Source organism: Camelus ferus, chromosome 33 (genome assembly GCF_009834535.1).
Source record: "Camelus ferus isolate YT-003-E chromosome 33, BCGSAC_Cfer_1.0, whole genome shotgun sequence".
NCBI lineage: Eukaryota > Metazoa > Chordata > Mammalia > Artiodactyla > Camelidae > Camelus > Camelus ferus.
This window is the reverse complement of record NC_045728.1, coordinates 15,175,986-15,194,535: the sequence shown is the minus strand read 5'-3', so window position 1 is coordinate 15,194,535 and position 18,550 is coordinate 15,175,986. Positions and strand designations below refer to the sequence as shown.

Sequence of the window (18,550 nt, the reverse complement as noted above, 5' to 3'; positions counted from 1 at the left end):
TTGTAGGTAAGGAGAACACCATTATTTTTTCAAGATAAGTTTTTCTCTATCGTTGCGGAATATATTAATATTTTTACAAGAGTATGTTAGACATTTTATTGAATATGGAAAACTTGCCTTCAGAAATGTGGAAAAATCTTATAGTCATCCCTCTAGTTTTATCCCTATCTACTATCTTAACTTTATCTCCTGCATATGCTCAATGCTACAATAAACTTGAACTCCTTGTTATTTCCTGCCTGTATGCTGCTTACATGCTATTTCCCCCACTGAATGTCTTCCTCTTCCTTCTCCATCTATAAAATACTATCGTCCTTCAAATCTCAGCTCCTAAAAGAAATTTTCCTCATTTCTTCGAACTGACAGCAGTCTCATTCTTTTAAATCCAATGAAGTATGTATATTTCTTAATGCACATAGCTATTTGTTAAAATATCACATACCCTAATTTATCAATAGCTACACGAGGGAAGGATTTTCTAACTCACGTTTGTATTTCCCACAATATGTAGCACAACGTATCTTACTTCAAAGATGCTGGGTGGATATTTGGCTAACCGATTAAGATCTGTGAGTACAATTCTAGGATTGTCTTCATGAATGACTTCAGTCTAATATGCTTTGCAAATGTCTCTATTACATTCAGGTGGGCTAATCTTAAAGTCCATCCCAGAGGCAGGGCCAGTGGGCCAGTGTGAAGGACTTGGTAACATCGCGCACAGATTTTGCTCAGACAAGGACACTCCCAATGTGAAATAGATGACTTGTTGGCTGCATCTGCCAGCAGCTGAACTGTTGGCAACTTTTGTTTGGAGTGGAGAGCTTTCAGCTTTTCATCACAGTACCTCGCTTCCATTATAATGTTTTGCCTCCTGTTTTGTTTACATGAAAGACTACAGTCTTGTCTTAGAATTTCTGGGTATTATGAGTACCTTAGGGAAATCTGATTATAGAGATAATCTGCTCAACAGTGAAGAGTTTCAATTTGTTTCTATTGAGTTTTGTCGATTCCGAATCCCAAATACCTTTGTATTCCAGTCCATTGACTAGAGGCTCCCAGCCAGACATTGAGGCATCTGTTTCTATAGTCTTCAGAACTGGGGAAGATAAATAAGAATGTGCGGGAATTATCTGTATATTTGCTAACCACCAATTTAGATCTAAATAGACTCCCTCTGTTAGGAAGACTAATGAATTCCAATTCTCTGAAATATCCTTTGCTTTTAACAAGCAAGATGGAAGGTATCTAAAGAAAAAAGCGCAAGAGAGATACACAGAGGGAAAAGCTGTGAATAATGCCACCAGAGAACCAATTATGTTCACCAGCTGGCATTGAGAAACTTGTTTCCCTTGACAAAAAAAAAAAAAAAAGATTTCAGTTTTAGCCTCAAACTTCTTTTTGACATTGTGTTCTTTAGGGCTGAATGACGAATCCGCCCAGATACCCCTCAAAGATGTTAGGGTGAAAAAAATCTTAACGCTGTTGTTACATGTAGCATGACAAAGGGATGGGCATCAACATGGTGGTTAATAAGAGACAACTGGAGAAAATGACTGTGAAAATGAAACATGAAAACACAGAGACCTCCTCCCTAGCCACACGACTGAGTCAACGAGATGCGTTCGCAACTTGGCGTGACAGTGATGAAGAAACTGGTCAGGACATTGCATAGATGTGAAAGGATATTTGTTATGAAAGTGGTTAAAAGGTGTATTTCCTGGTGATACAGGTGGCACTTTAGGCATTTTCCCCGTTATTGGGGAGCCCTCGCTGACTGCAATGAGCTGTGCTTTAGTGGGTGAGACCTGGTCTATTTCAGGACCTCTCAGCTGGTAAAACTTGGAGGAGAGTGGTGTCATCTAACCCTGAGCTCAGAGGTCTTTTTTACACTAGCATGATCCCCGCAGAGCCAGTCTTGGCTTGGAGTCCCCTCTGTACCTCCTCTAAGAGTTCCCTTGGGGAAATACTTGTGAATTCAGTGTTTTCACTTTGTACAAGTCAGTCCTCCACATCCTTGGGTTCTGCATTTACAGACTGAACCAAACGTGCATCAAAAATACCTTTTAAAAAATTCCAGAAATTTCCAAAAAGCAAAATTTGAAGTTTCCATGCACTGACAGCTATGTATACAGCATTTACATTGTATTAGACATCATAAATAATCTAGAAATGATTTAAAACACACAAGAGGATGTGTGTAGATTATATGCAAATACATCTCCATTTTATACATAAGGGACTTGAGTATCCATAGGTTTTGGTTTCCAGGGGGTTCTGGAACTAATCCTCCCAAGGACACCAAGGGACAATTGTATATCACTTTAAAACCTGCCATTCCCAAGTATCTATTTGAAGTTCATAAAAACCTATAGAGCGAGTTCACTCAGACTAGCCTTACTGAACCACTTATGCAGAGTCACTCTGTATCTGCACAATCTCTTCTTTCTCAAGGTACCTAGTAATGTTTATTCAATAGCTACTTGCTTTCTTGATTGCAAAAAGGGGGGACTTTAAGAAATTTATTGTTTCTCTTTCAAATGATGCTAACCTGTGTAACCCCTGTGTAGTCTGAGTATTACACAATTCCAGGTGCACCCCTACAAGGAATAAATATCACTGGGAGCTCCCTACCTCCCCTACCCAACCTGGATTGAAGAGAGTGGTAGTTTTTACCCTATGCACAAAGAGTTATTTTTGATGTGGTTGGATAATGGACTGGATAATTAATTTTATATGTCTCATTCTGGGGTGGAAAATTGAGCTGTTATTTGCTTTCATTCTGCAACTCCCCAAACTATTATTTTACCAAAATTTGGTATTACGCTAAATATTACAGAAGTACAAAAGTTATTTAAGTGACTCCTTAGCTTGAACCAAAATCAGCACATTTTATTTCACATGTTTTCATCTTGAATTTTCCATGTCTTTTGTTCTCTTTGAAACAATTTTAATGATGGATTATACATGGAAACAATAGTTTCATCAATAGTCTGTATCGACCTTCTTACTAATGAATTCCCTGGAAATGTCTTCAAAGATGGTTTCCTTTTTCTTTATTAATACATTTTTTAAAATGGCAGCTTTATTAAAGTAGGCCTCAACCACAAAATTGATCTACTTAAAGTATCCAATTCAGTGGTTTTAGTGTATTCACAGAGTTGTACAACCATCACCACTGTCTAATTTCAGAGCATTTCATCACTTCAAAAAGAACCCTCATACCACAGTCACATTCTGCACTCCACCCCCACCAGTGTTAGGCAAAAACGAATCTACTTTTTTAATATATATATATATATTTTTTACTGAAGTATAATCAGTTTACAATGTTGTGTCAATTTCTTGTGTATAGCACAATACTTCAGTGATATAGGAACACACATATATTAGTTTCCATATTCTTTTTCATCATAAGTTACTACATGATATTGAATATAGTTCCCTGTGCTATACAGTATAAACTTGTTGTTTATCTGTTTTATGTATATTAGCTAGTATCTGCAAATCTCGATAATAGATTTTATATCTATATAGATTTGCCTATTCTAGACATTTCATGTATATGATATCATACAATAAAATGGTCTCTTGTGACTGAATTTCATTTAGCATAATGTCCTTCAAGTTTCATCCATGATGTAGCATGTATCACATTTCATTCATTTCATTACTTTTTAGTGCTGAAAAATATTCTATTGAATGGATATATATCACATTTTAAAAGTCTGTTCATCACTTGATGGACATTGGATTATTTCCACTTTTTGACTGCTGTGAATAACGCTGCTATGAACATTCTTGTGCAGGTTTGCTTTTTCTTTCCGTACAGGTTTTTGGTGTGGACTTACGTTTTCAAGTCTCTTGGTTATACATTAGGAGTAAAATTGCTAGGTCATATGGTAACTCTGTGTTTAGCATTTTGAGGAATTACCACACTGTTTTACAAAGTGACTGCACCTCTTTATCAACCTATTAGTAATGTAGGAGGGCTCTCATTTTTTAATATTTTCCCCAACACTTATTTTCTGTCTTTTTAATTTTATCCACCCCAGTGGGGTGAAGTGGTGTCTCCCTGTGGTTTTAATTTGCATTTCCCTAATAACTAATGATGTTGAACATCTTTTCAAGTGCTAATTGGCCATATTTGTGCATCTTCTTTGGAGAATTATCTATTCAAGTCCTTTGCTCATTTTTAAATTATTTTTGCTTGTGGTAAAATACACATAATATAATATTTGCCACCTTAACATTTTTTAAGTGTGCAATTCAATGGCATTAAGTATATGCTCATTGTTGTGTAATCATCGCCACCATCCATCTCCAGAACTCATCTTCCAAAACTGAAACTCTGCACCCATTACACACCAACTCCCCATTTCCCATTCCCCAGCCCCTGGCAGCCACCATTCTACTTTCTGTCTCTATGAATTTGGCTAGTCTAGGTACCTAGACCATATATAATGGAATCGTATAATATTTGTCCTTTTGTTACTGGCTTATTTGTGACTTAGCATAATGTCTTCAGGCTTCATCCGTTTTGTAGTATGTATTAGAATCTTCTTCCTTTTAAAGGTGGAATAATAGTACATTGCATGTATATACTACATTTTGTCCATCCATTCTTCTTTTGATTGGCACTTGGGTTGCTTCCACCCCTTGGCTATTGTGAATAATGCTGCTATTGAACATGGAAGTACAAGTATCTGTCCACGTCCCTGTTATCAATTATTTTGGGTAAATGCTGAGGAGTGGAATTACTGGACCATATAGTAATCCCATTTTTAAGTTTTTAGGAACTGCCACACTGTTTTCCATAGTAGCTGTACCATTTTACATTTCCACCAGTAGTGTACAAGGGTTCCAGTTCCAATTATCCTCACCAACACTTATTTTCTGCCTTTTTAAAAAAAAAACATAGCCATCCTAATGGAATTTTATTGTGGTTTTGATTTGTATTTTCCTAAAGAATAGAGATTGTATCAGCCAGCTCCGACTGCCATAACAAATACCATAGACTGGGTGGCTTCAATGACAGAAATTTACTTCTTACAGTTCTGAAGGCTGAGAAGTCCAAGATCAAAGTTCTGGCCAATTTGGCTCCTGGTGAGAACTCACTTCCTGACTTGCAGGTGGCTGCCTTTTCACTGTGTCCTCACACAGAGGAGAAAGAGAGGTCATTCTCTCTTATTTTTTTACTAAAGTCACAAATCCTATTGGATTAGGGTCTTGCTATTGTGACCTCATTTAACCTTAATTACCTCCTAAAAGTCCTATCTGCAAATACAGTCCCATGTGAATTTTGGAAGAACACAATTTGGTCCATAGCAGTCACGTTGAGCGTGTTTTCACAGGCTTATTGGCCATTTGTGTGTCTACTTTGGACAAATGTCTATTCAAGCGTATGTCACTTTGTTCATTTTTAAATAGGGATTTTTGTTTTGTTTTGAGTTGTAAAGTTCTTTAATATTCGGGATATTAATCCTTTATCAGATATATGATCCACAAATATTGTTTCCCATTCTGTGAGTTGCCTTCTCATTCTGTTGATTGTGTCCTTTGCCGTTCACTTAAAAATTGGGTTATTTAATTTTTTATTGTTGAGTTGTAAGAGTTCTTTATATATTCTGGATACAAGCCCCTTATCAGATATGAAATTTGCAAATATTTTCTCCCATACTGTGGGTTGTCACTTGATTTCCTGATGGCATCTTTTAAAGCACAAAAGTTTTAAATTTTGATGAAATCTTATTTACTTTTTCTTTTGTTGCTTGTGCTTGTGGTATCATAGCTATGAAATTGTTTCCTAATTCAAAGTCATGAAAACATGAGCTCCTATGTTTTCTTCTAAGACTTTTATAGTTTAGCTCTTACATTTAGGTTTATGATCCATTTGAATTGATGTTTGTATATGTTGTGAGATATTCCTTTTCTTTTAATCCCTAAGAACATAGTAAATTTAGAATGTTCGTTTACTAGATTCAATATGAAAAAAATTAGTAAAGAGGGTTTCTTTTTGATGTTTTGGGGGATCCTTTTAAAAAAGATACTGACTCATTGCAGACATGGAAAATCACATCTATTTATATCACCGAAAATATACCTCATTTAGATTAAACTCAACCATCTGTTTTATAAGCGGAGAAATCCAAACATAAGGTAACACCAGGAATGACTGCCAGTAGCAGGTGAGATAACACTCATTCAAAGATTATGAATAACATCTTGATTTCAAATAAAAGCTTGGTCTCATCTTTTTAGTCCAGACTTGGCTAAGACTACATATCATCTTTCAGTCTGATTAATGACAGGGTAACTAATTAGAGTAGGAAAGAGACTAGCAAATCATTTAAGATGTCAAGTGCAGTTAAGGTGTCATTTTGTCTTGGATAATAAAGCTCATAGCGACAGGTGTGTGTAATAAGAGCTGAGAATCCTCAGATCTTGAAGAGTCAAAGTAATGTTTTTAACATCAGCATTATTTAGTTGGATTCAATTTTCTTCCTCTGAATTGTCATACCGTTGAATTAAGCTTTGATTTACTGACATTCTAAGATTTGGTGTGAATTTTCTTTTTGCTTTGCAGGATGCACAGAATCAAAAATTAAAGACAAGTGTATGGTACCGTGAGGTAAATGATCATGTTTCCTTCTGTGCATGCTGGACTCTTGAACTCGATCTGTTGCAAAATGTCATTATTCTAAGGAATAGGTATTACCTTTGTGTTTATAGATTCTTGCATCTGCAGCAGACCTGCTTTATTAGAACCTGTGTAAGATATATGGCGGTGGTTTCTAGTTGGGACAACCATCTTTAGATGTTGGCTGGAAAGTCTTCTCTAACAGATAGTACTAACAGGCTGATGAACTGAAGTATTCATTCAAATCCTTCTTCAGTTCTTTGGTGACGTTGACATTGTCCTTTTGTGATGTTTCTTTTCTGGCTGCTCCTAACAGGTTTGGGATGATGAGTTTTTATCCTGGAACTCCAGCATGTTTGATGAGATTAATGAGATCTCCCTACCTCTAAGTGCCATCTGGGCCCCTGATATCATCATTAATGAGTTGTAAGTGTATTTCTGTGGGGTTTATAGACTTCAGAATATTCAGACCAGTTGCTGATTACTCTCTGTTATTGTTACTATTTCTTGTTTCCTCAACTTTCCTCTGTCCTCAAGGAACAGATTGTTGGGAATATTCAGGTTAGAAGTACCATGAGTTAACATCACTTAAGATACAGGTTTGATTACTAATGCTTGATGCTGCTCATGGGCTATGTCTGTGTTTAAACAGTAGCAAGTGAGTTGACTTATGAGGCTGTCATTGCAGAACCCACCTTTGCCAGGGTGAATTATCTGCTGGCAAATGTGATTCTGTCTTTGCACTTCTAGGCTATCCTTGGATGTTATGGTCATTACCATTTCATAATCAGTTCTGTTTATGTGTTGGAAGGACAAAAGCCCTCTCTGTAACAACAAGACCTCTTGTGTCTCATATAGTGTGGACATTGAAAGATCACCCGACCTTCCCTATGTTTATGTGAATTCATCTGGGACCATTAAGCACTCTAAGCCCATCCAGGTGGTCTCTGCGTGCAATTTAGAGACATACGCTTTCCCATTTGATATCCAGAATTGCAGCCTAACCTTCAGTAGCATTCTGCACACAGGTAAGGCATAAGAGATGTAGTCTGCTAGTGGGCAAACACACCTGGGCTAGGTTGGCACACACAGGTGAAATTATATTATGCCATCCCTCAGGTCTCTTTCATTCTTACCTTAATTGACTTTCTATAAATCAGAATCTCTTCTTGCAGTTACTTGGCTCCTCTTGTAATTCAGGCTAAATTCAGTGTGGTACCCAAAGATATAGCCCACTGCTGCTGTTGGTTTGGAAATATAACATAAGGCCTCCACTGCCATGAGAAAGTTGTAGAAGTCACAGGATCAGCTCCATCATTCTACAGATAATGGGATACAAACCCATAATTCAGAGTTGTGTTTGTACAATGACTAGAACGTATTTATCCCACATCCCTACCCCTAATTCAAAATAATTATATTCAACCCCATCTTAGTAAGACTGTTACATGGGGGCAGGAGTAAAAGGAAGGCTTTGAATTCAGAGTTAGAAAGCTGGGTTGATATTGGTGCCTCTCTCTGTGGGCAATTCAACTGTTTTTCTCTGTTGTTTTCAGTGGAAGATGTAGACCTGGCCTTCCTGAGGAGCAGAGAAGACACCACGCATGACAAAAAGGCATTTTTGAATGACAGTGAGTGGGAACTTCTCTCTGTGTCCTCAACATATAACATCCTGCGGAGCAGCGCTGGAGATTTTGCCCAGATTCGGTTTAATGTAGGTCCGCCCCCTTTCTGTCCCGGTTGCTGCTTCTCTGCCATCTTTGACCTTCTCTGTTGGGCTGAGGAATCTCTGCTCTCTTGCATATTCCCATTCGTTGTCATCAGAAATGCAAGTCGGTGTCTCTAACACTCACATTTCAGAGACCAGAGGTTAAGTCACAGATGGTGAACTGCTGTAGCCCTTCCATATGAGTATAAAGAAAATGGTCTTCAGACACAGAGACCTGAACCAGCCACCACAGCAGGAATCCTCAAGCCTTTCAGTACATACAACATCCTCACTTTTTTTTGTTACTGGAGGGGTTGGGAATTGAATCCAGGACCTCATGCATGCTAAGCATGTGCTCTACCACTGAGCTATTTCCCAAACCCTGATATCCTCACTTCTAATTACTACTGATAGGGAAACAAAAAAGGAAACACACACAATAGTAACAAAAATTTGGAGACGAGTGTCTCTTCAACATTAATGTCCTGTTTGCAATTAAGTAAATTATTAATTAATTCCAGATGCAAATGCATAAAATTATCATATTATTAACTTGCACATCTTGAGGGATTAGCTAACAAATCACCCTCAGGATCTTCACAGACCACTGACAGTTTCCGGATCAGAAAAAACAACTACTCTAAAAGGGCCTCATGAGACCTGGAACTTCTCAGATGCACCACTGGGAATGCGCTTGGCTGCATTGTTCACAGGGAGATTTGCCCAGCAGGTGCCCGGAGAGGGGGCAGGGGTGTGTGCCGGACGGTGAAGCGTGCTGCTTTGCAGTCCAGCGGCGCCGTCCTCCCTTCCCTCCTGGCAAACCATCTTGACACATGGTCTGCAACAAGTTCCTGCAGCCGGTGGACTCATCGTTAGCATTCAGCTCTGCTGTTTCTGCACAAAGTCAGCTGGTGATGGTGGTAGTAGTTGGCGGGGGCAGGGTGGGAGGGTCCTTCATGCCAGGTAATCTGATTGAAAAGCAGAGGCTACAGACAGGCCAGATGAATTCTCCTGGAACAGACCTAGGAAAATTCAGCCTAGACTAAGGTACTATGGTTACAATGAATAATCATAAACTAAGGAGGGGTGGTGGTGGTGAAATCACCTATTATTGAGGGCACAGAAGCCCTCCGTTGGTTAAAAGGTGTTGTGTGCAGCTTTTGAGCAAAGCTGTTGTTAAACCAAGGCCCCTTAAAAACAGCTGTGATTTGAACCTGACTAATGTATATCACTGCGGACCAGCTAATCGCAACTCACACCTTCCTTGTGGTAGGGCATGGGTTCCTGCCTAGTCGGCTGGGTCTTCGGCAAAGCTTGCATGGTGGCTTGTTTGTCCACTTTTTTTAATCAAGGGAAAGGGAGGGGGAAAAAAAGGAAAGCTTTTTTAATTTCAATGAGTTTCTTGGCTAAGAGTAAACACCTCATTAATTTTAAAGATATCAGCCCGCAAACATTATTAATGCAGCCCGAATAATGGAAAGCATTAAAGGGAAATGCGAGGGAGCAGCACGTGTAAGGTGGAACGCAGTCACCTACCAAGCACTCTGGAGAATGCTGCACACACCATTACCTACACCGCACAGAGGAGACGAACAAAGACGAGAGATGGGGCAGGTAAACAGGAGCGTGTGTGCGCATGCGTACACACACACACACACACACACACACACACACACACACACACACACACTCTCTCTCTCTCTCTCTCTCTCTCTCTCTCAGTCTCTCCATAGAGTGGCCATTATTTGTAATTACATATCACCCTTTAGCCTAAATATTAATTTGTCTTCTCAACTGTGGTGAAAGATTTTCTATGTCTTATCTCCATTTCAAATATGATGAACAGAGGCATAAAAGATGATTGAAGGCAGAAGAGATTCCCCTGGATCTCAAGAACCATGATCTCATTCCTTTGCCTTCTTCACCGCCCTGCTTCTCCATTCAGCGTTCAGGTGGAGCGGGGCCGGAGGGGGCATCCATATGATGTTATGCTCTTGGAGCTTCTCCCTGGGTCCCTTTGCCCTGGGCATTAAGGTGGGTTATCTAACAAGGCTGGCTTCCACCCCGGCACTCTGGAACAGAGGAGGGAAAGAATCCTGAGAAGAGTCACCAATCGTATGTGGCAGGGCGGGGAGCTAGACTCAGGAGGAGTTCTGCAATGTTGGAAGACTTCAAGTAGATTCGGTGACTCTCTAGTTCAGTTCTTTATCTCCCTCGACCTCTCTCAGCTCCATGCCTCCCTGTTCCTACTCTGTGCACTGCCATTGGCTCAAGTTCTCTTGCTCCATACCTGACATCCTACTCTGAATTTAGCAATCGAGTCACCCTGGTGTCCTTCACCAACCCTTGGCCAATGATGTGAAGTTTGGAGCCCAGTTCCATACCAACACTGGGCCTGCCAGGGTCCTGGCAGCAAAGGGCCGTCTCCCTCTTAATCTAATCACCTGCTGTGTCCTAGTCCAGGCTGTCCAGCAGGGGGTGGGGGACAGGTGGGGCAGGCAGGAGGAACCAAGATCTACACACATCATTGCCCTGGGCCTGATGTACACCGCTGCCATCAATACTGAATCAGATGCTTCCAGTGCCCCATTGGTGCCAGCTAACATGTCATCACATCTGCCAACTCCAGGGCACGTGTTGTTTCTCAGAGGACACCGCTGACACTTTGGAGTCAGGCTGCATTCCACAGGGAGCCCAGAGCACAGGCACTTCAGCCTCCAAGGGTGTCTGTGTGCAGCCAGGAACCCGATCCAGCAGCCATGGAGGGGAGGTTTCCTCTAGTTACGTCACTGGAGGTGCTGGTTCCCAGAAACAGCAGGGCGAGCATTCTATTTCTGTATAACAGTGTTTTGTTTCTTTTCTGTTTTGTAAAGAATGAGGGTAGAAGCGGGAGGAGGTAGAAATGAAATGTGAGCACTCGTGTTGGATGGAAAGGGTGGAGATTTGTGGAAACTAAAGTAAGCAGCCTGATCACCAGATGTCCTGTCACTGAGTAATTGCTCATCCAGGCAGGATTTTGGGGACCCACAAGGGACTCCTAGAAAAATGCAGAGGGGCATTTGGGAAAGAAAGATGCCTCATTCATCCTCTTTGGTAGGTGTAATTTTCCTTTCTAGACGAGGGTAGATTAATTTTGTTGAGATGTCCATTGAATGCAGCTCATAAACTTGATAGAAGATCCTTCTAAGCTCCACCAGGTAAGAGAGTGAGAGAGAGAGAGAGAGAACTTAGACCCCGAGAAACCCTTCCAGGGTCATTCAAGTAACCCTGAAATCATGAACTTTCTGCTGATCCAGCATGGCCTATGGTCTAAATCCAAGAAACTCTCACTCTTGTGCAAGGATCTTACTTAAATGGCAGCAACTTCCCCATTCTTTCTGAATTGGGAATGTTGGGAGGGGCTTGGGAGAGGAGGAAAATGGGCTTCGGTGTGAAGCGGGAGTCTGGGCGTCAAAATTCCAACTATGTCATAAAGACGGTCATGCAAAATTGAGTACTGGTGGGGTCTACCATCAAGGAGGCAATTAGAGGCTAACCTTGGGGCCTATTCCATCTCCAAGGAGCTCTCCGCACACACATTCTGAATTAGATTGATCTCTTTCATTAACATCAATAGGCTCCAAATACCTTTGTGTACTTATTATTACCTGGCTTTAATGGATAATGAAATTGTGGCATAATATTGCTAACACCTGAAGGGTGTCTAATGGAGAACACGGACTGAAACTAAAGTGCTTTTTCTTCCCTTTCTGCGGAATTTAAAGGCACCAGCTCCTTTAGTCCATTAGAAATGATGGGCTCTAGGTAGGGACATTTCAGCAGAGAGCTGTGTCTCACTGAGCTGGGGATGTACCGTCCCCCTGGCATCGGGGGGCCCTGCCTCTGACATGACCTGCAGACAGGTAGTCCTCAGGGGACTGAGCTCAGCTAGGAGAGGACCTGTTTGGACTCACTCCTCTCTCCTAGCCCATTGGGACTAGAAGTAGCATTATTAAGCGTCTAATACAAATCAATGAACATCTTTTCACCTCTTATCATCTGCCAAGTTCAATGATTAGCACTGAGAACACAAGCATGAATAAAACAAGGCTCCCAGTCCCTATCATGGGTCTCGAAATCTGTCCAGGGAGGCATCATAACAGCAACATAAAACAGAGAGCTAACTGCATCAGGCGCTGTTTTAGGAGGTTGTAGATGTAATCCTCACAACTCTACAAGGCGGGAACTCTGAGTATCCACACTTTTACAAATGGAGGAATTGGGGTGCAGAGAAGTTAAGGAACTTAACCAAGGTTACAGGGTGACTGGTGGAGTCTGGACTCGAACCTGTCTCTGGAAACTCTGTGCTTAATTCTCTATGATGATGTGATGACATACAACTGAAGAAAAGCAGTATCTTCCAGTCCGATTCTGTGGCATCGTCCATTCACGGTGTGTTACCGGGCAAGTCACCTGTATTAGTCTCCTAGGGCTGCCATCACAAAGGACCACTTTAAAACGATAGAAATTTATTCTCTCACAGTTCTGGAGGTCGGAAATCTGAAATCAAGGTGTTGGCCGTGCTGGTTCCTTCTGGGCGTGGTCGGGAAGAATCTCTTCCATGCCTTTGTCTTAGCTTTTGGTGGTTGCTGGCAATGTTGGCTTTCCGTGGCTTGTAGATGTGTCACTCCAGCGTCTGCCTTCGTCTTCATGTGGCTTTATCCTTTGCATGCCTCTTTTCTTCTGATGATAATGCTACCAGTCACACTGGGTCAAGGACCCACCCTATCCCAATAAGACCTCATCTTAACTAATCTCATCTGCAGTGATCTCGTTTTCAAACAAGGTCACATTCTGAGCTTCTGGAAGGACATGAATTGGGGGGGGCATTAGTCAACCCAGTACAGCCTGCCACCCTCTGACTCCCCCAGATTCATGTCTGCCCCACGTGTCAAGTATAGTCACCCCATCCCAACATCTGCAAATGTCTTAACCCAATTTTAAGACCAAAGTATCATCTAAACATAAACTCAGTCCCAAATTTCATCGTCGAATCAAGCGTAGACTCTGGGTACGGTCCATTCTGGGGCAAACTTCCATCTGCAGACTTGTGAAACATCTAACCATCAGAATCTGGCTCCTGATGCCATAAGATGTTGGCGGGGGCCGTTGAGGTGGCAAGAGCAGGGACCTGTCCTGTTCACAGTTCTCACTCCAATATTTAGAATGGTTCCTGTGGCTCTGTTCATGTTCAACTAGTGTTTCTTGAACGTGGGAGTAAAGGGCTTTGAGGATCAAATGACATCATGAAAACAAAGCATTTCTGAAAACTGTGGGATAAAATTAGAGTTTCTCTAGATTGCACTGGGTCTGTAGAGAAAATTGGTCTAGTCCATGGGTAACATTGCCCAAATCAACCTAAAGAGAAAGGTGGGTTCTTTGTTCTTGAAGAAAACCAAGCCTGTAGGTACTATTCGGTCTCTTAGTGATCGGAACATCCTTGCTAAAAGGCAGCGGGATGGATGAGGTGGTTTTGGAGGGCCTGCCTAACTTCACAATTTTATAATCCAAACATAGACAGGGAGCTTTCTGCCTTATGTCACAGCACAAGCTAATTGTCTACCCTCGTGCCTCCCTGTTTCCTCTCTACTTTCAGCTAGTGCTGATACCCAGTGAGGAATGTTCTCACAAGAGGACCAGCTACATGATTTGCGGGGCCTGGTGCAAAGTGAAAAGGCAGGGCCCATGGCTTAGAAATTATTAAGAATTTCAAAATGGGGCCAAACCAAGCCTGGGGCCCTTCTAAATGCAGGGCTCCTTGTGACTGCATGAAGCCAGCCTGCCTCCCAACCCCTTAGCGTTGTCACCGCTCTCCCCTGGCACTTTGGGGAACATGTGGTCTGCGGACACTGCACTTTCTTGGAAACCAGGGACCCCCAGGAGCCACACTGCCCATCTTTGGTTCTGACCCAGATTTCCATTCATTCTCTGCATCAGCCTCTGGGTGGAGCGAAATCATCTCAGCATGCGCTATTTACATGGGAACTTTACTTAAAGAGTACAACAGCGAATCTCAATTGTACCCAAGATGCTTGGCAAGGCAAAAAATAAACTGCTTTTTCAAAAAGGGAAATATCAAGGCATGGAGAGGTTAAGTACTCCCCGGCATCACTCAGCTAGCATGGGTAAGCACTTGTCCTTGAGGGGCTTGGGGACTCTGCCGTCCCTTTGACTCTAAGTGTGGGCTCTTTCTGCTTGACCAACGTGCCTACTGGTACTTTTCCTTAGGGTTTGTTTTTACACTTTTCATCTCCTTTATATAATATCCAACATGAAGTCTCTGCGGGCCTTCCCGCTTCCACCCTCCAGAGACAGCAGGCTTGGTCGCCCCAACCTCCCATATGGCCAATCACCAAAAGCCCAGGTGGGACCCCCAACACAAGACCCCCTGTGGGCCCCCTCTGACCACTTGGCCCCCTTCTCCTGGCCCCACCTGACCACAGCCACGTCTGTCACAGCATGATGAAGGGAGTGGAGAGGGGCAGGTTGGTGACAGTTTGTGTTGTGGTGGTTTCGCTTGTTGACTGCACTTTGGTAAAAAGTGTAAATTAACCAAATTATTGCAAAGCAGCGAGTGTTCCTCTGGTTTAGATGTTTGCAGCCAATTACGTTTCATGGGAAAGACAACAGCCAAACTACAACCTACCAAATGGCTCTGGTCTTCCAAGCTCCACTGAGTCAGGATATGCGTCTAAGACCCAAAGGTGGGGAGACCCCGCTCTCATCAGCAAGGTGATGTCTGGTCTCATCCAGCCAGGCTCTTCCCCCGCCACCTTCTGTTCCATCCCTGGCCTCTGCCTTGGATCATTTCTAAATAATTCTCTTCCAGAAAGGGAGGCAGAGGTGAGGGAGAAGAATCCTGAACTCAGAGCAGAGGCGTGATCGGACCAAGAGTATGCTATGTGGGAAAGAGCACAGGGCTTGGAATCAGAAAATGTGGGGGCCCATCCCACCTCGGCCACTTATTCAACTTACTTAAGGACTGACTCTGAGCTTTATTTTTTTTTTAATCTATAAGATGGATATGCTATGTCACCTGACAACAAACTCGCAGTGAGGATTAAACAAATCACATCACATGTGAAAATTATCTAGCACACTGACACATAGAAATCAGAGCCATGGGAGGTTTCAGACATTACTTTTCCCCCCAAATCCAACAGCAAAGGGCCCAGAACGTTCATTTATTCAGCAAACATTTACTGAATACCTGCTATAAAGTAAGTATTATTTTTGGCCCCATCAGGGGTTAAAAAAATTGCTGCTCTTATCCTCTAAGGGTCCACAGGTTGGGGGAAGCAGCCCTGTCATATCCTGGTTTCTCTCCAGGAAGGATGAGAATAGATTTTGTGCTAATTACAGATGCTTCCTATCACCGCCCCAGAGAAGCTAGGTATAAAAAAGTGGCAAAATACTCATTATAATTTTATGAGACTTCAACTCCCAGCTACAAACACCACTCAGCCGCCCTCTCCCCAAGCCATCCTGCAGGCCCCACCGGATGTCTTCAGTTGTTCCCCACTCAAATCTACGTTTGCTCCTAGAGACCGGGCTGTGGCCTGCAGAGATGGGACCCCTGGTCAGGTTGAGCCAGTTGCTGGCAGGTGGAGCAGTGGCAGGAGGTTGGAGGGAGGGGGAGAGCGAGTGGGGTGTTATTTCTCCATTTCTCTCCCTGCCAAGCTGGCTGTGATCCAAAGAGGAAACCACAATTCTGCCCAGTTTTCTCTCCCCAGGTTTCAATCACATTCCCAGTCCTTGGTCCCTTCAGGGACAGCTCAGCCAGTCCCCCCAAGCCCTGAAGCACTGCCTTCCCTCTTATAATTTCTTTATCTCTTGCCCACACCTGTCAAGCCCCCCTCAACTTTCCCAATTTAATGGTGCTATTTGTTCCTGCCCAGACTCTGACCAATACACAGGTGCTAAGGTGTTTGCAGTCCCAGTAAGAAGACAGACTAAACCCAAACCAATACGATGTATTGCATACAGAGCCATTTAAGAAGGAAGATTTGGGTGTAAGACCTGGTTTTAAAACAGTCTCTCCCTAACCAGCTGTGTGAATTTAGACCAGCGGTTTCATCTCTACGAAGGTCTGTTTCCCTGTTTGTAAAATGGAGATAATAACACCCAGTCCTCAGAGTTGTTAAGAGGATTAAATAAATGCATATGAAACACTTAGTCTAGTGCCTGGCAGACAGCAAGCGGTAAATAAATGATAACTTATTATTATAATTATTAATATTAATATTAGCTCTATGTAAAGCTTAAAAGATTTTTTCCCCTATTTTTTAAACCACAAGATAATCTCCTGTTTTTAAACTACACAGACTTTTCACTTTATGCAAAAATGTTGGGACTGCAGAAAGTGTTCTTGGCTGGGGTTTGGCTGCACATTAGTCCGTTGGCTTAGACCCTCTTTTCAGTAGGTCCCTTGTCCCCTGCCAGGTGGTGATTCGCAGGCGCCCCCTGGTCTATGTTGTGAGCCTGCTGATTCCCAGCATCTTCCTGATGCTCGTGGACCTGGGGAGCTTCTACCTGCCGCCCACCTGCCGTGCCAGGGTTGTGTTCAAGACCAGCGTGCTGGTGGGCTACACGGTCTTCAGGGTCAACATGTCTGATGAGGTGCCCAGGAGCGCAGTGAGCACCCCGCTGATTGGTGAGCATCTTCCGTCACTCCTGTCAAAGATCCAATGTTGCATTTCAGATGGGGGGAAGGAAGAGGCCCAGAGACCCCTGCTAACTCCGCCTCCTCCGGCTCCTTCCTGCAGGGGTCTTCTTCACTGTCTGCATGGCCTTCTTGGTTCTCAGCTTATCCAAGTCCATCCTGTTGGTCAAATTCCTCCATGATGAGCGGTGCAGCCGGCAGGAGCAGACCCTCCTGTGCCTTCGAGGGGACACCGATGCTGGTGGGCCTAGAGTGGATCCCCGCACCCAGTCGGCTGGGGTCACAGGTTTGTGGGAAGCCTTGGGGTTCCTGCCTTGTCTTGCTTTATCACCCTCAGCACCAGTTCCATGGGTAGGGCAGCAGGCTGTGTGAAAAAATGGAAAGATCCACTGCTTAGCCTCTGCACTGCCTTTTACATTACCTCCCTGGAGACTGAAGACCATCTCCTGCTGGCTTTCCAGAAAGCCCCATTTTAGCCTAGAGGTCAAGCCCTCAGTTCCCTTGTGTCATTGTCTAGTTTCAACCAGTTCCCTGAAGTGACTGAGCCATTGACTCCAGAATAGTGCAGTGCCTGTGCACACGCACACACACACACACACACACACACACACACACACACACACACACACAAATAGTTTGTATGTATTTGGGTTCTAGTTGCTTAATGTAAGCAAGTACACACATCATCCCAAAGCTCCCTTTGACAGCACATATACTAGAATTGGAACAACACAGAGGTCAGCATGGCCCCGGAGCAAGGACGACACACAAATTCACGAAGTGTTCCATGCTTGAAAGTTGCCGAGAGAGTATGGCCCAAAAGCTCTCATCACAAGAACAAATATTTGTAACTTTGTGTGGCGATGGGTGTTACCCGGATTTACTGTGATCACTTCACAACATATACAAATATTGAATCACTATGTTGTACACTTGAAACTAATATAATGTTGTATGTCAGTTACATCTCAATTTTTTAAAAAAGAACTACTCTAGCCCCTAGAGCTCTAAGCGACTAGCTCAGAAAATCTCCTGGATGGATGAGCCCAGACACCATGCTTACACAACACCCTACTTGCCACGTTCTCTAGGGCTTCCTTCAGGACAGCCTTGCCTCCCCTCAGCGGCAGGGAGAGGTTCCTTAATCCTAACCCAGCCCCGTTTTGCCTACAACATTTCTTGAAGGATGAGGCCATTGGCTTCAGTGGGAAGTCTAGGGGAGCCCTCAAAGTCTCTGTCTCATGCAGAGTGTTTTCCTCCCATGCAGAGTTCCCCGTCTGGCAAGAGCACCAGGCCCAGTCCGAGACCCTGAAGGAAGTCTGGTCCCAGCTCCGCTCCATTAGCAAGCTACTTCCAAACCCGGGACCAGGCGGACCAGCAGGAGGCCGGGTGGCTGGCCCTCTTGGAACGCTTTGACCGACTGCTCTTCCAAAGCTACCTCGTTGTGCTGGGACTTTACACCGTCACCCTGTGCTCCCTCTGGGTGTCGTGGAGCGGCTTGTGA

The 18,550-nt window shown here is 43.2% G+C and overlaps 1 protein-coding gene and 1 non-coding gene across 2 annotated transcripts in view; both read left to right on the top strand.

Moving 5' to 3' along the window:
• Positions 1-18,550, top strand: part of HTR3B (5-hydroxytryptamine receptor 3B) — a 32,108-nt gene extending 13,558 nt beyond the window's left edge. The window contains 8 exon segments of the mRNA XM_014556793.2: positions 6,584-6,628; positions 6,954-7,063; positions 7,496-7,665; positions 8,194-8,351; positions 16,827-17,037; positions 17,150-17,332; positions 18,314-18,390; positions 18,392-18,550. Coding sequence (XP_014412279.2) covers positions 6,584-6,628; positions 6,954-7,063; positions 7,496-7,665; positions 8,194-8,351; positions 16,827-17,037; positions 17,150-17,332; positions 18,314-18,390; positions 18,392-18,550 — 1,113 coding nt within the window.
• On the top strand, positions 17,740-17,841 carry LOC116661228. The gene has a single exon (XR_004317046.1). It is a non-coding gene; the product is annotated as a U6 spliceosomal RNA (small nuclear RNA).